Source organism: Mobula birostris, chromosome 4, assembly GCF_030028105.1.
Source record: "Mobula birostris isolate sMobBir1 chromosome 4, sMobBir1.hap1, whole genome shotgun sequence".
In the NCBI taxonomy this organism is placed as follows: domain Eukaryota; kingdom Metazoa; phylum Chordata; class Chondrichthyes; order Myliobatiformes; family Myliobatidae; genus Mobula; species Mobula birostris.
Genome location: NC_092373.1, coordinates 128795758 through 128819648, shown reverse-complemented (window position 1 = coordinate 128819648; position 23891 = coordinate 128795758). Strand labels below are relative to the sequence as shown.

The following is a 23891-nucleotide window of genomic DNA, read 5'->3' as shown; positions in this document are numbered from 1 at the left end:
CAAAATGACAACTGTTTATTCCTTTCGATGGATACTGATTGACCCGCTGAGATCCCCCAGCATTTTTATGTGTTGCTGTGAATTTCCAGCATCTGCAGAATCTCTTGTGTTTGTGTAACCTAAGACATCAATTTTTTTTCCAAAGGTTTAACTCTCTGCCTTCACGTGTTAAGAAATTACGTATAGAAGCACCATCTTTCCATTAAGTCGAAACTCCCATTGGTTTTTATCCATTTTGGCTGCATTACTCACACATTTATTTATTAAATTGCATTTGCCTCCATAAACACTACTTCGTCTAAAAGTTCTCTTGCCCATGTCCAATCCCACATCAAGTCCCATTAAATTTATCTTCATTGAACTAAATTGCTCTATTTCCCTAAATTAAAATGTAAATACTTATGTTTATATTTTAAATGTTTCCATAATTTTGCCTATATCTAACTTTGTGATCTCCCACAGCCCTTAAATCTTTGGCTCAGAACCAGAATTGCTCAGGAAAAGATGTGCTAAACTATTGCTGTATTTGTGATTGTTGTAATCAAAGACACCCCACTGCAACATTTACCATCCTGCAAGGCCCAGACCATTGTGCTCTGCAGAACAGGCCTTAAACTTAAATGCTTTAAATCCTTTTTATTCCCAAATTCATCACTGAGGAGACTGGAATGATGATATAGGGAATGAAAAGGACTTCAATATTTAAGGTTGAAAGGGAAAGGAAAGGGGTTTCTCTCTGTCCAATCCATATTATGGGTGAGGCACGTCAAGGCACATTTAGGTGGGATTAGGGCATGGAGGGTCAGGCCTAGTCACTGGAGGCAGAGGGGAGATGGCAATCAGCTGCTGGAAATGATAGAACATAGAACAGTCCGGTACTTGAACAGGCCCTTCAGCCATGACATTGGAGGGATATATTGATAAATTGGTTTATTATTGTCAAATAAAACACAAAAACTTCTACAACTGTACCATGGAGAGCATTCTGACTGGCTGCGTCACCGTCTGGTATGGAGGGGGGGGTGCTACTGCATAGGACTGAAGTAAGTTGCAGAAACTTGTAAAATTGGTCAGCTTCATCATGGGTACTCGCCCCTGTAGTACCAAGACATCTTCAAGGAGCGGTGCCTCAGAAATGCAGCATCCATTATGAAGGAGCCCCACCACCCAGGACATGTCCTCTTCTCATTGTTACTTTCGGGAAGGAGGTACAGAAGCCTGAAGGCACACACTCAGTGATTCAGGAACAGCTTCTTCCCCTCTGCCATCTGATTTCTCAATGGACATTAAATCTATGAACATTACCTTTTAATTTCTATTTTTTGCACTGCTTATTAAATTTAACTATTTAATAAACATTATATATATATATATATATTTGCTGTAATTCTTTTTTTCTCTCTATATTTATCATGCATTTAATTGTAATGCTGCCATAAAATTAACAAATTTCACAACATGCCGGTGATATGAAACCTGATTCTGGCATGTCACAGTGAAAAACTTTGTTTCGCAAACCATCCATTCAGACTATTTCATTACAACAATGCTTAGAGGTAAGACAAGAGAAAGCGTTAACAGAGTGCAGAATAAAGAGTCACGGTTACCAAGGACGTGCAGTGCCGGCAGATGATAAAGTGCAAGGCAATGATTAGATGGACTGAGGGGGTCAAGACTCCATTTTATTATACTGGGGGATTGTTCAATTGTTTTATTTCAGCAGGATAGAAAGCTTGAGCCTAGTGGTGCATGCTTTCAGTCTTTTGTCCCTTTTGCCTGATGAGAGAGAATGTTCAGTGCGTGTGGGGTCTTTGATTACATCGGCTGCCTTACTGAGGGAGCGAGAAGGTGGACATTGTAGAGGCAGAAGAGATTTGCTTCGTTTGGCATTTAATTACTAGTTTAATGAGTTCAGCACGACATCGCATGCAGATTGGGAAATACATGGTGTGGGTACAGCTTGGGTGGAAGGTCAGGGTCAGTGTGTGGGTCAGGAAAGAGTTCCTATGGGCCCGAAGGAGTGCTGTTGTGATGACACACCTAATGGAGGGTAATAAAGAGTTGTCACGTCAGACCGAGACCCTTCATCGTGACTGGAAAGGAAGGGGGCAGAAGCCAGAATAAGGCGGGGGAGGGAGGGGGTATAGTCTGAGGGGTGACATGTGAGAGCAGGTGAGGATGAAGGAGGGTGGGAGAGGGAAGGGGGTGATGTGAGTTGCTGGGAAATATTCAGGCAATTTCCCCTTTGGAATCAACAAGGTAAAACTCACAATGGCAGTGAAAGAACGATTTTCTACAAGTGGAGCAAGTATGGTAAACAAAATAAAGTCTTAGATGTGACAAACACGAGAAAGTCTGCCGAAGCTGGATATCCAGAACAACACACACAAAATGCTGGAGGAACTCAGCAGGCCAGGCAGCATCTCTGGAAAAGAGTTCACGGGACAGAATAACGTCAACTCTACTCTTTTCCCACAGATGCTGCCTGGCCTGCTGAGTTCCTCAGCATTTTGCGTTCGTTGCTCTTAGATGTGACATTTGGACCATCACTGTGTACATCTATGCTCCATGTGTTAGCATCAGAATCAGATTTATTGTCACTGATCTGTCATGAAATTTGTTGCTTTATGACGGCAGGACAGTGAATGCACTACAAAGTTACCATAAATTACAATAAATACAGAAAAAATTGGAGCAAAAAGGGAACAAAATAATGAGGTAAAGTTCATGTGTTCATTGACCATTCAGAAATCAGACATTGAGTGCACATTTTCCAGCTCTACTACCTCTGTCCTGACGTAGTAATGAGAAGAGGACATGTCCTGTTTGGTGAGGGACCTTAATGATGTTTGCCAAATTCTTGAGGTATTGCCTTTTCAAAATGTCCTCAATAATGGGGACGCTAGAGCCCACAATGGAGCTGGCTGAGTCGACAACTTATTTCTGTGTCAGGTACACAGACTTGAAAGGAATATTCCAGAAATTGTAGTAAGCCGAGGTTTTCCTTTGCACATAGCTTTTCATGAAAACATAATTACCTAATTGCCTTGAGCACAAATACTTAGCAGTCTTCAGTTCTCTTTTATTTGTTGCTTCCCCCATCAGATGACTTAAACCTTGCACTTCGAAATTCCCTCTTCATAAATCTCTCTTCTTTTATGATCCCCTATAAAACTGATCCCTTTCAGGAATGTTTTTGTTCACACCTCTTAATACTTTGAATTGTTAAGAGTTTCAGGTTGTATTTCTGAGAATTAACTACATTTAAGGTGCCATATAAATGGAAGACATTGCAGTTTTGTTTCCTTGGTCTCTAAAAATGTGTACTTTATAACTGTGTGGCCATTTCCAACCCAAGCATCTATAGATAAAAACCACAAGCGTAAAGTGGCAGGCTAATTTGTGAAATGGCAGAACCGCGTGAATGAAAAGGAATTAACTTCCTATCAAATCAAGCTACAAAAAAAATAATAATTTCAACTCTGCATCACTTAAGGTCAAGATTATAATCCCCTTTTGTCACCATGAAATCCCAAATAACATGCAGAGACGTTCACATACAGTATGCTGTCCATAATTTGAAATCAATTATATTTCCAAGGTGACCATCTACATCTAGTGGCAAGAATCAGTGTTGCACAGGATTCCCTCTAAGTGAAATTCATTATTAAAGTTCTAACCTTCATTTCACTTTTACTGCGTACCATATTCCCCCACACAATGTTCCTTATCTGAGGATACATGTGGCTCTCAACTTCAGCCTTCTCTGCAGAATTAAAATCCAAGACACCTTTTAAGACCATAGATACTTTATTGATCCCAAAGGAAATTACAGTGTCACACCAGCATTACGCGTGCACGGGTATGTAAGTATACAAATATTAAAAGAGAAGTAAGAAAGAATAGAAAATAAGTTACCTCAGACAGTCTAACAGGAGGGGGTCATCACTTCCCTGGCTGTAGGTTGACTCTATTATAGAGCCTAATGGTCGAGGGTAAGAGTGACCTCATATAGCACGCTTTGGAGCAGCGCAGTTGTCTTAGTCTATTACCAAAAGGGCTCCTCCATTCAGCCAAGGTGGCATGCAGAGGGTGAGAAACATTGTCCAGAGTTGCCAGGATTTTCCGTAGGGTTCTTTGTTCTCCCACAGCCTCCAGTATGTCCAGTTTGACTCCTATAACAGAGCCAGCCTTTCTAAACAATTTGTCCAGCCTATTGGCTTCACCAGTGTTGATGCTATTGTCCCATAGAAGATTGTACTGGTGACAACAGACTGGTAGAACATGTTGAGGAGAAGCCTGCGTGGTCCTAAAGACTTCAGTCCCTTTGGGAAGTAAAGGTGACTCAGGCCCTTCTTGTACACAGCCTCTGTCATCACTCAAGTCTGTCATCCAGGTGTATCCCGGGTACTTATAGGTCCTCACCATCAGCAGTAACAGGGAGAAGTACAGACTTAGTCTTCCTAAAGTCTATCACCATCTCCTTTTTTTTACTGACAATGAGCTGCAGATGATTCAACTTGCATGATTTGACAAAGTCCTCCACCGGGTTTTGTAGTCATCTTCCTGTCCTCCCTTTATACACCCAACTATTGCTGAGTCATCAGAGAATTTCTGCAGATGACATGACTCAGTGTTGTATCTACAGTCCGAACTATACAGGGTAAACAGGAAGGGAGCCAATACAGTGCCCTGTGGGGCCCCAGTGCTGCTTATAGCCATGTCTGACACATAACTCTGAAGCCGCACAAACTGTGATCTGCCAGTCAGGTAATCCATTATCCAGGATACAATGGAAGTGCCAACCTGCACTGAATTGAGCTTTTCCCCAGCAATGAGGGCTGTATGGCATTGAAGGCACTTGAGAAAGCAAAACACAGTGCTGTCCTGCTTACCCAAATGGGAGTGGACTCTGTTCAGTGGTAGACGATGGCATCATCAACTCCAACGTGCTCCTGGTAGGCAAACTACAGGGGATCGAGGGCTGATCTGACCAGGGGTCAGCGGTGAGCCAGGACCAGCCTCTCTAGAGTCTTCATGACGTGTGAGGTCAGGGCCACTGGACGGTAGTCATTCAAGTCTTTCGGTTGGCCTTTCTTGGGTACTGGGACCAGACATGACGTTTTCCACACAGTCGGGACCCTTTCCAGGCTGAGACTCAGATTGAAAACGCGCTGGAGAACTCCACACAGCTGCTCAGCACACTCCTTCAGGACCCTGGGGTTCACACCATCTGGTCCCAATGCTTTGACGTGTCTGAGCTTCTCCAGGGTCCTTCTCACCTGCTCAGTAGTGAAGGTGAGTCCATGATGACTGGGGAGTTGATGGAAGGTGGGGCTGGAGAAGGTAAAGATCAGGACAATAGCAGTTGGTAAGTGGAGGCGTGGATGGTAGGTGTAGGGCACGGAGGGAATGTAGACAGTGGCAACCTGTGTTGTTCATCTACATGTTGAACTGGGGGGTGGGGGGGGAGGGAGGAGGGGAGACTTTGATGTTAAGGGAGTATTGGGTGCCGGCACCTGGACTGGTGTCCTGAGAGGGGGGGGAGTATAGAACCATAATTAGGCTATTTGGCCCATCGATTCTGATCCACCATTCCATCATCAAATCAACTCAAATCAAATCAAGTGTAATTACCATTCAACCATACACGGACACAGCCGAATGATACAGTAATCCTCTGGCGCTAAGGTGCAAAACATACTCAGCACATTCAAAATAGCAAGCAAAAAAAATAGTCAGGCAAAAAAACACATATATAGTCCAAGACCCTGAGCTACTTACACCACCCCCTGTGTTTGTTCTCCTGGAATGCAGCAGCAGGCTAGCCCGCAGCTTGAGGCCTAGTCCTCACCAGAACCAAGACTATGCAGCTTCCACACTGCCTGTTGCACACCAAACAAGGGAAACAGGCCTGTGGCATCTTACATTATTAATGTCCAACGGGGTCTTGCGATCACGAGAGAAACATCCAAGACAATCATCCGTAGTTACATTGTAGATCACCTTCATGCACCAACTCCTATGTCTTCGAGTGGCAGCCAGCTCCTCCGAACCCAGTCTGGCTCCAGCGAAACACCAACCAGCTCCTCCGACACCCCAGCCAGATAATCCGATCAATGAGCAGCTCACTGATGGGATAGACCCGCAGTACCCAAAGTTCTTGAAGTCCAGTATTGGCTTGTGATCATAAAAAAACATAATTAACAAAGAAAAATACACCTTTGGTTGGCCCCTAAGAGGCCGCTGTGTTCGAACACGCTGCCATCTTACCTGATCTATTACCTGCCTAAACCCCATTCTCCTGCCTTCTCTCTGTCACCTTTGAAGCCCTTTCTAATTAAGAACCTGGCAACCTCTGCTTAAATATACCCAATGACCTAGCCTCTGTGGCAATGAATTCAGAATCAGAATCAGGTTTAATATGTCATGAATATTTTTACTTTTGTGTCAGCAGTACATTGCAATACATAATAATTAATAAATGTGAATTACAGTAAAAATATATGTATATATAAAATAAAGGAAAGGTACATCGCATCCGGAGTTTCTCCGGATAGCAGACGATTTCCCTCGAACCGCGTACGAGGCAAGTTACAGCAGTGGTTTGCCATTGCCTTCTGCCGGATGAGTTTCCAAAGAGATCACCAGCTCATAACCCAGCACGGCTGGAAAGCGTGCAGGGGAGCCGGCTGGATTCGAACTCGGCACCTTTTGTCCCGAAGTCTGGTACTGATGCCACTACGCCTCCAGCCGGGTCTCATATATATAATAGTTGAATTAAATAAGTAGTGCAGAAAAGTGACTTAGTGTTCATTAGTTCAATGTCCATTCAGAAATCTGAAGGCAGATTGGCAGAAGTTGTTCGTGAATTATTGAATGTGTGCCTTCAGGCTCCTGTACCTCCTCGTTGATGGCAGCAATGAGAAGAGGGCATGTCCTGGGTGGTAGGGAGGCTGGTGCCCATGATGGAGCTGACTGAGTTCACAACTTTCTGCGCTTCTTTCGATCCCGTGCAGTAGCCACATAACCCCTCCCCCCCCCACCCCATACCAGATGGTGATACAGCCAGTTAGAGTGCTATCCACAGTACATCTGTAGAAATTTGTGAGTGCCTTCGGAGACATACCTAATCTCCTCACACTCCTAATGAAATATAGCTGCTGCCATAATTTCTTTGTAACTGCATCGATATGTTGGGCCCAGGACAGATCTTCAGTGATGTTGACACCCAGACACTTGAAATTGCTCACTCTCTCCACTTCTAATTCCTCCATGTGGACGAGTCTGTGTTCCTTCGTCTTACGCTTCCTGAAGTCCACAATCAGTTCTTTAGTTCACAGATTCATCACCCTTGAGCTGAAGAAATTCCTCCTCGTCGCTGTTCTAAAGGAACATTTTTGTATTCTGAGTCTGTGTCTACTGGACCTAGACTCCCTACTATAGGAAACGTTTTCTCCACGTCCACTCTTTGTAGGTCTTTCAAGTTTCAATGAGATTCACCCCCTCATTCTACTAAACTCAAACCAATACAGACCCAAAGGCGTTAAACGTTCCTCATACATTAACCCTTTCATTCCTAGATCACACTCACGAACAAGCACATCCTTTCTTAGATAAGGGGCCCAAAACCCACTCATAATACTCCAAGTGCAGTCTGAGCAATAACTTATAAAGCCTCAACATTACATCCTTGCTTCAATACTCTAGTTCTCTCAAAGTGAATGCTAACATTGCATTTGCCTTCCTTACCGACTCATACTCCGAATTAATCTTCAGGGAGTCCTGCATAAGGGCACCCAAGTCCCTTTACACTTCTGTTTTCTGAGTTTGCTCCCCATTTAGAAAATAGTCTACACTTTTATTCCTTCTCCCAATGTGCATGACCACACACTTACCTATACTGTGTTCCATCTGCCACCTCTTGGACTATTCTTCCAATATGTCCAAGTCCTTCTGCAGACTCCCTGCTTCCTCAACACTACCTGCCCTTTCACCGATCTTTTATCGTCCACAAACCTGGTCATTAATTACATCATCCGATTATTGGCATACAACGTGAGAAGAAGCAGTCCTAACACTGACCCCTGCAGAACACCACTAGTCACAGCTAACCAGAAAAGGTCTTCTTTATTCCCACTCTTTGCCTCTTGCCAGTCAGCCAATCGTCTATCCATGCTCATAGCTTTCATGTTAAGCCATGGTCTCTTATCTTGTTCAGCAGCCTTATGTGTGGCTCCTTGTCTAAGGCCTTCTGAAAATCCAAGTAAGCAACATCCAATAACTCTCTTGCCTATTTCCTCAAAGAATTACAACTGATTTGTCAGACAAGATTGCCCCTTCAGGAAACCATGACTACGGCCTACTTTATCATGTCCCCCAAGTACAGTACCCCAAAATCTCATCCTTGATAATGGACTCCAATATCTTCTCAACAACTGAAGTTAGGCTTACTGGCCTACAATTTTCTGTCTTTTTCCCCCTTCCCTTCTTAAAGAGTGGAGTGACATTCATAACTTTCCAGTGTTCCGGAACCATTCCAGAATCGCTCCCAGAATTCTTGAAAGATCATTACTATTGCCTCCCCAATCTCTTCAGCTACCTCTTTCAAAACCCTGGGGTGTAGTCCAGATGACTTATCTACCTTCAGACCTTTCAGCTTCCCAAGCACCTTTGTAATAATGACTACACTCACTTCTACTCCCAACACTTGAATTTCTGGCATACTGTTGGTATCTTCCACAGTAAAGAATGACGCAGAATACTTATTGAGTTTGTCTGCCATTTCTTTGTCACCCATTAACACCACTCCAGCATTTCTTTCCAGTGGTCCCATATCCAATCTTGCCTCTCTTTTACTGTTTATATATCTGAAAAAAAATTTTAGTATTCATTTTGCTATTAGTGGCTAGCTTACCTTCACATTTCATATTTTCTCTCCTTATTGCTTTTTTTAGCCGCCTTCTGTTGGTTTCTAAAAAGCTTCCCAATCCTCCAGGTTTGACTAATTTTTGTTACATTTTGTGCCCTCTCTCTTGCTTTAATGCTGTCTTTAACTTCCTTTGTTAGCATGGTTGCCTCATCCTCCTTTTAGAATACTTTTTTTTTCAGGATGAATCTATCCTGCACATGTCAAATTGTTCCCATAACTTCAGCCATTGCTGGTCTGCCATCATCCATACTAGTGTCCCCTTCCAATCAATGCTGGCCAGCACCTCTCTTATTCCTTTGCGCTATAACACTGACACATCTTTAGCTTCTTCCTCTCAAACATGCAGAGTGAATTCTATCATATTATGATCACTGCTTCCTAAGAATTCCTCTACCCTCAGCAGCCTGATCAAATCTAGTTCATTACACAATCCCATTCCAAAATTGCCCTTACCCTAGTAGGCTCAGCTAGAAGCGGCTCTAAAAAATCCATATCATAGGCATTCTACAAATTCCCTCCCTTGAGATTCTATACCAATCCAATTTTCCTAATTTACTTGCATATTGAAATTCCCCATGACCACCACAACACTGCCCCTTTTACATGCTTTTCTATCTTGTAAGCTCACTGAGCTGTGGTAGATTTCAGGGCATTACCCAGTTGCTTCTTTCCTTTCCACTCATATGTAAGATTTGGTATTTATGTTTAATTAACTGAAAGTGACATCCATCTAACAATGTAGAGAAACTGCTTCTGACCATGGACTGTACACACTTGCTCTGCTGCCTGGGTGATGAGGACAGGCTCCCCTGACTGCTTTGCTGCCACCTAATCCCAGGGGCAAGGTAATCAATTATGAGTAGAGAACAAAGGAGCCCTCCCCCCCCCCCCCCACCGCCCCAAAGAAGTCAGGAAATGGCATTTCACCACTTCAAGGGAAGGATCAAAAACCTAAAGATATAATGGGTCCATAGAAACCATAGAAACTACATCACAGAAACAGGCCCTTTGGCCCTTCTTGGCTGTGCCGAACCATTTTCTGCCTAGTCCCACTGACCTGCACACGGACCATATCTCTCCATACACCTCCCATCCATGTATCTGTCCAATTTATTCTTAAATGTTAAAAAAGAACCCGCATTTACCACCTCGTCTGGCAGCTCATTCCATACTCCCACCACTCTCTGTGTGAAGAAGCCCCCACTAATGTTCCCTTTAAACTTTTCCCCCCTCACCCTTAACCCATGTCCTCTGGTTTTTTTCTCCCCTTGCCTCAGTGGAAAAAGCCTGCTTGCATTCACTCTATCTATACCCATCATAATTTTATATACCTCTATCAAATCTCCCCTCATTCTTCTACGCTCCAGGGAATAAAGTCCTAACCTATTCAACCTTTCTCTGTAACTGAGTTTCTCAAGTCCCGGCAACATCCTTGTAAACCCTCTCTGCATTCTTTCAACCTTATTTATATCCTTCCTGTAATTTGGTGACCAAAACTGAACACAATACTCCAGATTCGGCCTCACCAATGCCTTATACAACCTCATCATAACATTCCAGGTCTTATACTCAATACTTCGATTAATAAAGGCCAATGTACCAAAAGCTCTCTTTACGACCCTATCTACCTGTGACGACACTTTTAGGGAATTTTGTATCTGTATTCCCAGATCCTTCTGTTCCACTGCACTCCTCAGTGCCTTACCATTAACCCTGTATGTTCTACCTTGGTTTGTCCTTCCAACGTGCAATCCCTCACACTTGTCAGTATTAAACTCCATCTGCCATTTTTCAGCCCATTTTTCCAGCTGGTCCAAGTCCCTCTGCAGGTTCTGAAAACCTTCCTCACTGTCTACTACACCTCCAATCTTTGTATCATCAGCAAACTTGCTGATCCAATTTACCACATTATCATCCAGATCATTGAATTAGATGACAAATAACAATGGACCCAGCACTGATCCCTGTGGCACACCACTAGTCACAGGCCTCCACTCAGAGAAGCAATTCTCTACCACCACTCTCTGGCTTCTTCCATCGAGCCAATGTCTAATCCAATTTACCACCTCTCCATGTATACCTAGTGACTGAATTTTCCTAACTAACCTCCCATGTGGGACCTTGTCAAAGGCCTTACTGAAGTCCATGTAGACAATATCCACTGCCTTCCCTTCATCCACTTTCCTGGTAACCTCCTCGAAAAACTCCAACAGATTGGTCAAACATGACCTACCACGCACAAAGCCATGTTGACTCTCCCTAATAAGCCCCTGTCTATCCAAATGCTTGTAGATTCTGTCTCTTAGTACTCCCTCCAATAACTTACCTACTACTGATGTTAAACTCACCAGCCTATAATTTCCCGGATTACTTTTCGATCCTTTTTTAAACAACGGAACAACATGAGCCACTCTCCAATCCTCCGGCACTTCACCCATAGACAGCGACATTTTAAATATTTCTGCCAGGGCTCCCGCAATTTCAACACTAGTCTCCTTCAAGGTCCGAGGGAACACTCTGTCAGGTCCCGGGGATTTATCCACTTTAATTTTCCTCAAGACAGCAAGCACCTCCTCCTTTTCAATCTGTACAGTTTCCATGGTCTCACTACTTGATTCCCTCAATTCCATAGATTTCATGCCAGCTTCCTTAGTAAATACAGAGGCAAAAAACCTATTTAAGATCTTCCCCATTTCCTTTGGTTCCACACAAAGCCGACCTCTCTGATCTTCAAGAGGACCAATTTTATCCATTACAATGCTTTTGCTCTTAATATACTTGTAAAAGCTCTTTGGATTATCCTTCACTTTGACTGCCAAGGCAACCTCATGTCTTCTTTTTGCCCTCCTGATTTCTTTCTTAAGTATTTTCTTGCACTTCTTATACTCCTCAAGCACCTGATTTACCCACTGTTTCCTATACATTTCATACAACTCTGTCTTCTTCTTTATCAGAGTTGCAATATCCCTTGAGAACCAAGGTCCCTTATTCCTATTCAATTTGCTTTTAATCCTGACAGGAACATACAAACTCTGCACTCTCAAAATTTTGAGGGTCCCCAACACTTTCAACTTGTTAGAATGTCCACTCTGCTGCTCAGACTCCATCAGATGCAATTGCATTGAGCCAGATAATTCCAATGAAAGCCTCAGTTCCAATTACACACCTTCTGCCACATCCTGTGCGTCACAATATCCTGTGTTCCACAGGTGACAATGGGAATGGCTGAAACTGTGGCAAGGAAGAAGTAAGCAAATAAAGTGACCTGCTTGCCTTTCTACTCAACACTGGAATTTTGCTTAGTTGTATAAATGGAGAAGAAACCTACAGTTCTGGGATTTAGTATCTACTCCAAATCCAATATTACTGTCCTATCAGCAGAGGAGATATTAGAATTCCAATCCTCAGATTCTTGCATTGGTAGATATTTCACTTCACTCACAGGTGAGAATCTATTTCTAGATGTTGCCATAAGTCCAACAAAAGCAATATCTCACTGAGTCCAGCTTGAGGAAACTTAGTGGTAATAGCCAAAGGACACTAGAAGATCACATCTGACACAATGGCCAATAATGAAACTGAAGCTCGAACTGTCAAGAAAGATCTTTTTTCTAATGTCGTCTTAATAAATTTTTTAATTTTGTGAGAAAAAATGTGCTTCTTTACTGTAATTAATGCTTTTATCAGTTCAATTGTAGTTGACATCAAAGATGCTAGTGTTGTGCATCCAGTTTCTCATTGATTGAAAAGATTCTGAAGCTCAATTTTTGGCAAATATGATCAGGACATAGGCTGAAACTTCCTACCCACAAGTCAACTCATTAATATCTTCCTGTCTGCAAGTTTCTTTCAAACCATCAACCCTAAGTCCAATTTAGCATCAATTGCAAATATCTTGATCTCTTAATCATGCCCCTTATGTTCGTGCAGGTCATTGATCTATACATGAAAAATAAGAGACAGAGAGATAATCCCTGAAAAACACAACTGTATATTTTCTTAAGGTCACTGAAAAATTCAGTGGCAGCAACCCAATGCATAAAACTATGCGGACATGGTCAAGAGGTTCATTTGGTGTTCAGATCAAGCATCTGAATGGGGAAGAAATGTGATCCAAGTGACCTTGATCATGGAATGATTGTTGATCCCTGACTGGATGGTTTAGGTTTCTCAGAAATTGCTGACTTGCTGGGATTTTCATGCACAACAACCTCTAGAGTTTACTGAGAATGGTGTGAAAAACAAAAGTAAAACAAAAATCCAGTGGGTGGCAGTTCTGTGGATGAAAAAAACCTTGTTGATGTGAGAGATCAGAGGAGAAGGGCTAGACTAGTTCATGTTGACAGGAAAGCAACATTAACTCAAATAAACACATATTACAACAGTGGTGTGCGGAAGTTCATTTCTGAATGCAAAATGCATCGGACCTTGAACCCTGAAGACTACTCAGTGACCACTTTATTAGGTACAGAAGGCATCTGGTAAAGTGTCCACTGAGCACCTAATTTGCTGCATTCTCTCTTCTTTTCTCGAATAGGGATAGAGGGGCCATTACATTTATGCTTTCTGAATTCACTGGAACCTTTGCAGAATCCATTAACTACTGTAAGATTACTAACAATGCATTCCCTTTCTCTGGAGCCACCCTAAAGCCTCAGTATGGAACAGTATGTATCCTAAAGCAACAGATAATGGGATGTCCTTACCTGGTACTTGGTCCCCAGGGAGGTAGGTAGACTTATTGGTGTGCACTGTGATGAAGCTGCTGCGCGGGTCCTGGGAGTGAGCACTGATGTGGTTCGGCTTCATGTCAGCACAAGCAGATGGACTGGCACCATGTGAAAATCCACTGACGAAGGAGACCAGGCAAAGTGAACCTAGCATCCACGCCAGCAGGGTGTCCCAGTCTCTTAACAATTTCAAAGTTACCTGCATTAGGCAGGAAACATAAAAGAAAAAGGAAGTAAGGAACAGGAAGCAAATCAATCAAGGCACAACTTCCCCCAAGTGACATTGGACTGGACCGTCGAGTGAGGTAGTCAGTCTCAGATCTTCTCCTCCAAGTTGTCTTGTTACTCAGGTTTGTTTAGTTAGGTTGTTTCATTTTAACAGATGAGAGTTGATAATAATCTCCTGATTATGACCAGTGCCACGCAGTAGTGAGTTCAGTGAGTTACATAAATGGGTTTGTGACTGCAGGGAGGATTGGGGCTTTGGGACTTATTCTGTAGAAAGTGGAAGTGTTTAGACCAGACCACCTGCATCTCAAGAGGACCAAAACTAATGTCCTCGTGGGGAACTTTGCTTGTGCCATTGGGAAAGGATTAAGTGGGGCCGGCAGAGGAAAGAAACCTAACTGTTTCAGAAGGACAACAAGCAAATTGTCATGCACAAAGAGGCATTTTGTAAATGGGACTGGAAGGCAAAGGAAATGCCTATCTTGGAAATAAGATCAATGAATTGAAGACATAGATAGACATAGAAATATGACTGAAACATCACATGAATGATGGGCTGGACAGGGATTCTGGCATTCCTGTTGTGGTGTTTGCAGACAAAATGGTCTTGGGGGCTGCGTGGGCAAAAGAGAGGGCTGTGGTTACTGGTTATAAGTACGAGTACAGCTTTTTGGAGGAATGATGTGCTGGAAATGTTACTGGAAATGCACTAAAGGACCACAAGTAGCCAGAAGAGAGAGAAAAACAATAAAAACTTTGGTAATTTTCTGAGGTGCAAAAATAACATAGTACCTGTAATAATGGCAAGAGATTTCATCTACACTACATTAACTAGGACAGAAATAAAGGAAAATAAGATGCTGAATTATCTACTGCAGACTCTTTTTTATCAGTACGTACACGATGAGTAACGGGGTGGCAGTACCAAACTTAGTAACAAATGGGAAGGATTATGGTATTTTGGAAGGAGACATCATGATTCATTTACATTTAGTATAATTAAGGAAAAGGATAACAATAGAGCAAAAATGAAATTTGTAAAGTGGAGGAGCAGTAATTTTACTTGGCTGAAATATGGTTTAGATTAGAAATAGATATTTGAATATAAATCGGTGTGACAACCTCCGCATTAATGCGTATATCAGGATGCTCTTTATTGATTACAACTCAGCATTTAACATCATCATCCCCTCTAAACTAATTAGTAAATTCCAAAACTTGGGCCTCGATACACCCTTGTGCAATTGGGTGGCGGATATAATGTTAAGTGGAGGGGTAAGTAGTACTGAGGAAGCAGGAAGACTGTAGAAATACTTGGACAGATTAGGAGAATGGGCAAAGACATGGCAGGTGTAGGGAAGTGTATGGTTAGGCATTTTGGTAGAAGGAGTAAAGCTGTAGACTATTTTCTATACAGGGAGCAAATTTAGAAATTGGAAGTGCAAAGGGACTTGTGAGTCCTAGTGCAGGATTCTCTAAACTTGCAGGTTGAGTCAGTGATAAGGAAGGCAAATGCAATATTAACATTCATTTCAATAGGACTGAAATATAAAAGCAAGGATATAATGTTGAGACTTTATAAGGCTTTGGTCAGACCACATTTGGAGTATTATGAGCAGTCTCGGGTCCTATATCTGAGAAAGGATATGCAGGCATTGGAGAAGGGTCAGAGGAGGTTCACGAGAATGATTCTGGGAATGAAAGAGTTAACATATGAGGAGTGTTTGATGGGTCTGGGCTTGCACTCGTGGAATTTGGCAGAACGAGAGGGGAATCTCACTGAAACCTGTGGAAGGGTGAAAGCCTATATAGTGTGGACGTAGAGTGGATATTTCTAATACTGGGAGATCCCAAGACAAGAGTGCACAGCCTCAGAGTATAAGGATTTCCCTTTAGAATAGAGATGCAAACGAATTTCTTTAACCAGAATCCATTGCTGCAGGTTATGGGGAGAGGCAGGAGAATAGGGATGAGAGGGAATATAAATCAGTCATGATTGAGTGGTGGAACTGACTCAGTAGGCTGAATGGCCTAATTCTGCCCTTATGTCTTATGGTCTTATGGGTATTCAAATGGACAATCTTCGAGTTTTACCTAGCTGGCAGACTATTTATCTATATGTGGCATTAGAGCCATTTAATATTGTCCTCATTCCCAGACTTCCCAACATTCCTAACAGGAAGGACAACCAGGCCAAAGTACTCTCCTTGGCAAAGGCTAATTTCACATTTCCACCAAGCTCAAATATCATTGCAGAAATCAGGGTCAGGGTGTGAGATACCTCTCGTTCATCTCATTCCGTTACTTACTGCTTTTCAAACTGAGACCATCAGGGAAACCATACACCACAGTAGAACTTGGTTAATCCAATACTGTCAGGACTTTGGTGATGCAGCTCAAGCAGATTTCAGGGCTGTGTTGATACCCCACCACACTTCTCTTTTTCAATGTGTGCTAGAATTTAAAGAGAGCATGGGAAACAGGCCCCTGGTTGGTTTAATGGGACCTGCTGCAAATAAATCCCAGTGAATAAAAGGAGTGTGGAAAATGGGGCCCCAGCTGCTTCAAAGGAAGCAGTACAGGAAACACGGCCCCGGTGAGTTTAAAGAGAGCAAAAGGACCATCACCTAATGAGTCTGAAGGGACAATGGTAATCGTCAGAAAACTATTGGACGAATAAGGTCCCTGGTGAGTTTAAGGGAAGCATGGGAAATAGGGCCAAGATCTGCTTGAAGGGAGCGCAGAAAACATCATAGTGAGCAAGACGTCAAGCTAGCAGTTTTTCCAAGTAAGAATTTAGCTTTCCTTTGATTCATTTGCATCTAAAACTAGATCTATTCATATTTCAAATATAGTCCATTAATGAGGTAACATAAATGATACATTACTCGTCGGAAGATCCCCTGAAAACGCTGTCAGACATGTTCCCATGTTCAGTAACTTGGCCAGATGTTTGGTCTCAGTAGAAGAACATGCTTTCACAGTGTGAGTTTTCAGCCTATCGTTCACTTACACGTTTGCAATTTAAAGCTGCAGAATCAAAGAGCAAGGCAAAGAAAGGCCACAACAATGATCTCTGCCATATAAAGCTGTGTTCAGAAAGGCAGAAGATATTGCAGGAGTCAGTGCTCTGAAAGAGCTTTAATTAAATACTAAAAAATAAAGGAAGATCACAACAAATGCCGAACCTCAGTTCAGTACATTGTAAAGCATGGTACAATATCCCAACCACCTGAATTTCTTCAACAGAGATGAAAATCTGTTAAGATCTAAACTGGGCAGCAAATTTATTGCTGCCTATTTAGTGCTACCAGTTTTACATTCCACTTGTTTTATAAACATAGGCAAATTATGGCAGTAAATCTTTATTCATTATGCCAACATAGTATCACAAGCTTCAGCACCCTGCCCCCACCAGCAGCCCACATCTCATCCATTTAACAAAAAACTGAAGATCCGCCTCGGGGCGGATGTGCAACCTATTGAAACAACGTACCTCCTACAATCCATGGAACTGATCACAGTTACTGATCACTTACCTTATTAATACATATGAAAAGTAAAGCGTGATCATTAAACAGACTGACCTTGGTGGGCATTTTGCTCTGAGGCGAGCTGTGTATTAGCCACATGTAATATAGCGAGAGGTTCTGATTAGGAAAGCCCATCTCCAAAAAGTGACTGAAATCTTCCCTCTAATGGCAAGCCCAGCAGCTGTCGCTTCAATAACAGTGAAACGTTTTGTGAATCTGCTCTCTCTCTCTCTTTAATCCCACTGAGAGCAAACTTTTTTCTTTCTGTCTGTCTTATCCGTGTTGCATAAAGAAAGGAGATTTGGTTAAATTTTTGATCTCTATGTTCCTTTCCTGTGGGCTATAGTTTTCAGTTGTTTGATCTCTTATTAAAGGGTTGAAATTCTTTATTGTCTTCCAATGAAATCAGTACATCTGGTTCATGCCATTCTCATCACAGACAATGTGCACTGTAGATCACAATACTGTCGATAATACTGTTTCCCCAACAGCGAAGTGGAGTTCTTCTTTTAACAGCAAATACCTCTATTGTTAATTTTTCAGGAAAGAATTTACCCTCAAACTTACCAATAAAAATGAATATATTTCATTTGTCTTAGAAATACCTGCCTCTAATATTCATTCTGGGAAAAAACCGTGAAAGTTCCAGACAGGATTTTTCAAACGAGTTATTAGTTCTTCAGAAATAGTGCCATTTGTTAAAGTTCAATTCAAAAGATTCACTAACTTACTTTAACTGGGAAAGCATGCATGATGTTTTGAATTTAAACATGGGTGCATGCTAAAAAATCACATTGATAATTCTTCTGTTTCAACAGCTTTTCTTATTTTGTTGCCATCTCTTCATTTGTTTCCTTCTTGTATTCTGTTTCTCATTCTGCAATGTTTCAGTTCAATACATTGGAAACAAAGGCATGGGAGTCCAAGCACCCGAAAGTAGACTCTTCATCTCGTGTTACGTACTGCTTACTTATCATTATTATTGAGACCCTGCATCGGTCGGAGTTGACCATGGTTGTTATGTCCCAGCTGTCTATGTGACACACAAGCCAGGGCAGTACCATATGGAGAGCAGGTTGTTGACCATGTATCAGGCTTCCCCTCTCCACACAGCTGAGGAAACAAAAGGTACAGCGGAGACCGACACAGTTTGGCACCAGCAGTGTCACGAGGGTTACTTGCCAGTGTAGAACTCAATGTAGGATTGCCTTGTTGACTCCAGCTCTGGATTTTTCCTCGGGTTTGCTCCCAAAGACCTCCCCCTGGGTGGGTTTGGCTGCAAGGCAGCAGTCAGAGGTTTAAGGTCAGAGTTTTCCTTCTCCTAGATGAGCTAACAACCACAGTTGTTGAGCCAAAGTGACTGGTTTTAGGGCACCAATAGCCAGCCTTTGCCCCTTCTCCTGTCAGTAGAAACCACTCTGTTGGTCTTAGCAGCTAAGCCACTTGTGAAGCCCAGGAGCTGGATTTGGTTGTCAGAGGCTATTTGAGACACACGTTATTGGGAGCAATCCCTATTACCTCCCAGCAGCTATAACAACCTTTATTATTATTTTTATTTTTCCTAGATCAAGCTGGTAAAACCTGAGCTACGGGCATAGCCAAGCATGCTCATTTGTCAATTGCTAGGAACTTTCAGACTGTTCTAGTGGTGTTTAGTATTGTGGCTCTCTGAAGATTTACATAGGTATTGCTATGAAGGCCTAATTGTTTAATGTTATTGGGTAGTGACTTTGCGATGACACCATACGTAGTTATTACTATTGAGATAATGTTTACCCTGTTCACGTCCCATAGTCTTTCAGTTTCTTCTTTTAATTCATCATATTTCTGGTGTTTTTCACTTATTGATTTCTGTATGTTATGTCAGGGGTCTCCAACCTTTTTTGCACCGCGGACCAGTTTAATATTGACAATATTCTTGCAGACCGACCGACCGGGGTGGGGGGGGGGAGGGTGTTCAAGTAGGGTTAAACTCACCTCAACATGTCTTTTACAGTTAGGGTTGCCAACTTTCTAACTCCCAAATAAGGGACAAAATTAGCGGTCAAATATGGGACATTTGTGTTTCCCCCGAGAGAGACTACCATGACCATGAAGCCTTACACGGGCACCTGTGTGCGCATGTGTGACGTGCGCATGCGCATACGCGCTGATTTTTTTTCCCACAAATCGGTTTTAGCTTAATCTTCCCGACAACACTGTACATACATTATTTCTGCTTTATATAGGCTGTGTATTTATCATATCATTCCTGCTTTTACTATACGTTAGTGTTATTTTAGGTTTATTTGGTATGATTTGGTAAGTTATTTTTTGGGTCTGGGAACGCTCAAAAATTTTTCCCATATAAATTAATGGTAATTGCTTCTTCGCGTCACGCCCTTTCAGCACGAACAGTTTCATAAGAATGCTCTACCTTAGCAGAGGAAATACAGGACAAGGGCGGTCCCGTATGGGACAAACCAATTTAGCCCGAGATACGGGATGTCCCGGCAAATACGGGACAGGTGGCAACCCTATGTTCAAGTTCAACAGTGCGTGACAGGGAATGAGGAAAAGTGCAGCTGACTCATATCGTTTCCTCGCAGCCTGGTAGCACATGCTTTGCGGTTCGGTGGTTAAGGACTGCTGTGTTATGTGTGTTTGGAATGGCTTAATCTATTAAGTACATTGTTCTTTCTTGTTTATCGTGTATTAGTATATCTGGATGGTTATTATGAATTGTCCTATCTGTAATAACGGATCGGTCATAATATAATTCGTTGGACTCTGACTCTTAAACTGAATCAGACAAATTTATAGTAAGCTATGGTATTTTTTATGGGTTTGTATTTTAAAGCAAGATTTTGATGAAAGATGCTTGTCACTTGATTGCGCATTTGTAAGTAATCAGATTGAGTTAAACTGCTGCAGGATCCTGTAATGTGTTGGATTGTTTCTGGTTTTGTCTTGGCATTTTCTGCATTTATCATCTTGAATTTGTTGGTGTTTTATTATGTATTTTTGAATTTTTTTGTGTGTTCACCACCTGATCCTGTATTGCCACAAGGAATTCCTCTGTTTTTGGGAAGAGATCTCCAACTCTGAGCCAGGCGTTCAGTGCTTCCTTATTGATATCTAGTCTGCTCAGGTCGCGGAGATGTCTTCCGTGGAGGGTCATGCTCTTCTATTGATTAACCTTTTCTCCTGTAGTAATAATTACTTCATTTTTCTGAGTTGTGGTTTCAAGTTTAGTCGCGTGGCCATCTTATCAGAATTGCATATGCTTGTGTGGAGCACTGAATCTTGGTTTCGTTGATGAAAGTATATCCTTAAAAGTTTTATCTGGCTGTTGTATTTTTTTTAATGTCTGTATTCCCCCTTCTTCCTTCTGCCCTGGGTAATGTTAATCTAAGTGCATTTGAGCGTACATAATGTTTTCTAAAATTTGTCACTCCAGTTTTTATTTTTCTTGGTAAATTTTCCAGATGGGTTTCGGATTAAGATGTTATAACAAAAGGGGGGTATAGCAAAAGTGTTTATTGCCTTTGTTATATTTTTACTATTGAGTTCTGGAAGATTGTCTTAAACCTTGAAATAAATTCTGTTGAAAGTTTTCCCATCATCATAATATAATCTATTTTCCTTGTTTGCTGATATCCTGGATATTTATGTTTCGTATTCATCCATCGGTATGCTGCTCTGTTTTGTACTCTATTAGCTCTATTGTACCTTCCTTTATGGTTAGTGTTCTGCACTTATCTAGTCCGAAGTTCATGTTTATATCTTTCAAAAATAGTTCTACTATTTGAATTACTTGCTTTAGCTTTACTGGTGAAGGAGCGTATAATTTCAAATCATCCATGTACATAAGGTGTGTCAAGGTATAATTCGTTGGGTTGTCTCTGATTTGATACTCTATTTTCATCCAATTCAGTACATTAGAGAGTGGGTTTAAAGTTAGACAAAGCCATAGTGGGCTTAGAGAGTCGTCCTGGGAGAGGCCTCGGTTTATTTTGGTAACGGTGGTTGTTCTTTTTTGATTGTTATTAACCATGAGTGTGCCAGTATCTTTCCTGTAATACCATGGGCTCTTATCTTGTTATCTTGCCTCATGTTCAGCACCTTGTCAAAAGCCTTCTGAAAATCCAAGTAAACAACATCCACTGACTTTTGTTTGTCTATCCTGCATGTTACTTCCTCAAAGAATTCCAACAGATTTATCAGGCAAGATTTCCCCTGAAAGAAACCATGCTGACTTTGGCCTGTTTTAATAATAGAGTCCAACATCTTCCCAATCATTAAAGTCAGGCTAACTAGCCTATAATTTCCTTTCTTCTTCCTCCCTCCCACCTTAAAAAGTTGAGTGACTTTTGCAATTTTCAAAAAGGCATTTTGGTGCACTGAGGGATTTCTACTGCCAGATTCTGCACTTCTGCCAGATTCTCTAATAATGGAGAAATCGGTCAGAAAAACATTCAATGGGTTCTTGTTCGGACCAGCCTTAACTGAATGCATCTGACAACACTTTGCTGTGGAGCAGTTAGGGGTTTTAAACTTTAAAGTCACACTCCCCACTACAGACTTACAGTACCAGCAGCGAATGATGGCTGCCATTGAAGAAAGGGCATCTCCATGGGAGTGGGAGGAGATCCCCAAGTTTCCAGAAAGGCACAGAATTCCGGTATGTGAAATACACGTCTGAAGGAGGCTGTATGCCTTGGAAGGGAGGGTATGAGACCCACCAGAGCCATCAATAGAGCAACCTGGCTGAATGTACCCTCCAGGAGTGAAAAGGACAGGGTGGTGGCACAATGCTGAAAGGATTTTCATGACCTTACAGTGGTGCTTGAAGGGATAAGTTACCAAGGAGATGGTGGAAAGGCAGGGTGTATTAATATAGTGATAAGTTTGTGTATGAGTGTTAGCTTCGGAGCGTGTGAATCCAGGTTAAGGAACTGTACCTCTAATGGTGCAGAGCTCGGCTGCAGTCTGAGTACTAGTAGATTCTCAGAGCCTCAATAACTCTTCAATGCACAAGTGTAGAATATCGGTGCCCCCCCCACAAGAAACCAATTCATCTCTAGCTATGAGGCAGCATCCTCATATGTATCCCATAGCACCCATCCCAATTGGATTGCAGTGTCTGAAGCCAGCCCGTTTACGGCAAGAGGATGGATCATCCTTGTGGACTCAAAGTGACTGACTGCATGTGGCTGAACCACAAGCAAAAAGGGGAGCTGAGGTGTAGCACTGGGACGTCAAAACCCACCATCTAAGCTGCGGAACATAAAAAGCACTACGGTGTGTGACTTTACAGAGTAATATTAGGACCTTGAAAGGTTACAAACCTTAGTGTCTTTGTGTACCAAATAATACATTCATGTAGGGCAACAATAAGACTTTAAACTATTGGGTCATTTGATGTAACTTTATTAGATTTTTCAAGGCATCTGCAATATGCAGAAGCATTCTCATTTAGAGTAAATAACATTTTTAATTATATCTTTTGATTCCTTTCTTCTTCTTGTTTTGCACCTAGAATTACTAATATGACTACTTCCAGTGGACCAGAGGCAGACAAATCTGAGGCAGAATCCTTGCTTTGATGAAATGTCTAGCTTACATTGACTTCCCTTAGGAGTCTCCCTTTACACAGAGGATTCAGTTTCTGAAAAGTGATGCAGCAAGCAGGAAATCATAGCACTACAATCATCAGATTTACAGTAACTGTGAGCTGAACGAAACCAGTATTTCTGGTGCTAATACTTGATCAGCTTTGACCCACTTTACTAAGAAATTTCTCCTGAACTCAGTTCTAAGTGGCATATCCTATTTCCTGAGGCCATGAATCTTGAATGTAGACTCTCCAGCTATCAGGAACATCTTCCCTGTATCTAGATAGTCTAGCTTTGTAATAATTTTATGGGTTCTTGTTAGATCCACTTCCATTTTTCAATACACCAGTGAATATAAATCTAACTGACCCAATCTCTTCTCACTGCTCAGGCCTGCTATCCCAGGTTCTGGTGAAGGGTCTTGACCTGAAACGGCAACTCTTTATTCCTTTCCATAGATGCTGCCTGACTTGCTGAGTTCTTCTGGTATTTTGATCAAAGGTTCATTTATTAACAAAGCACCTATCCAAATACAACTCTGAAATTTGTCTTCTCCAGAGAGCCACGAAACAAAGAAAGAACATGAAAATCATTCAGAGAGAAACATCAACATCACCCCCCCAACACAAAAAAAGAATGGCATCCCAATCATCAACCTCCCCCCCCCAACCCAAAACCCTCCTCCCCCTGCACAAAACAGAACAGGAACATTAACCCCCAAAAAACAACCCCTCCCCTGCACAAATAAACTAACAGAATACAACATAACATCAACCCCCAGACACCCTCCCCTCACACAACAAGACGGGAAAGGGACCAGCGATAAAAACGGTAAGTCTGAAAAAAATCCACAGTCCATAAACGCAACAGT

The 23891-nt window shown here is 42.0% G+C and overlaps 1 protein-coding gene across 1 annotated transcript in view; it reads right to left on the bottom strand.

Moving 5' to 3' along the window:
• Positions 1–13816, bottom strand: part of LOC140197074 (reelin domain-containing protein 1-like) — a 42182-nt gene extending 28366 nt beyond the window's left edge. Inside the window, exon 1 of the mRNA XM_072256994.1 lies at positions 13639–13816. Within this exon, the coding sequence (XP_072113095.1) occupies positions 13639–13816 (178 nt within the window). The remainder of the gene's footprint in view (positions 1–13638) is intronic.
• Positions 13817–23891: the final 10075 nt, after the last annotated feature.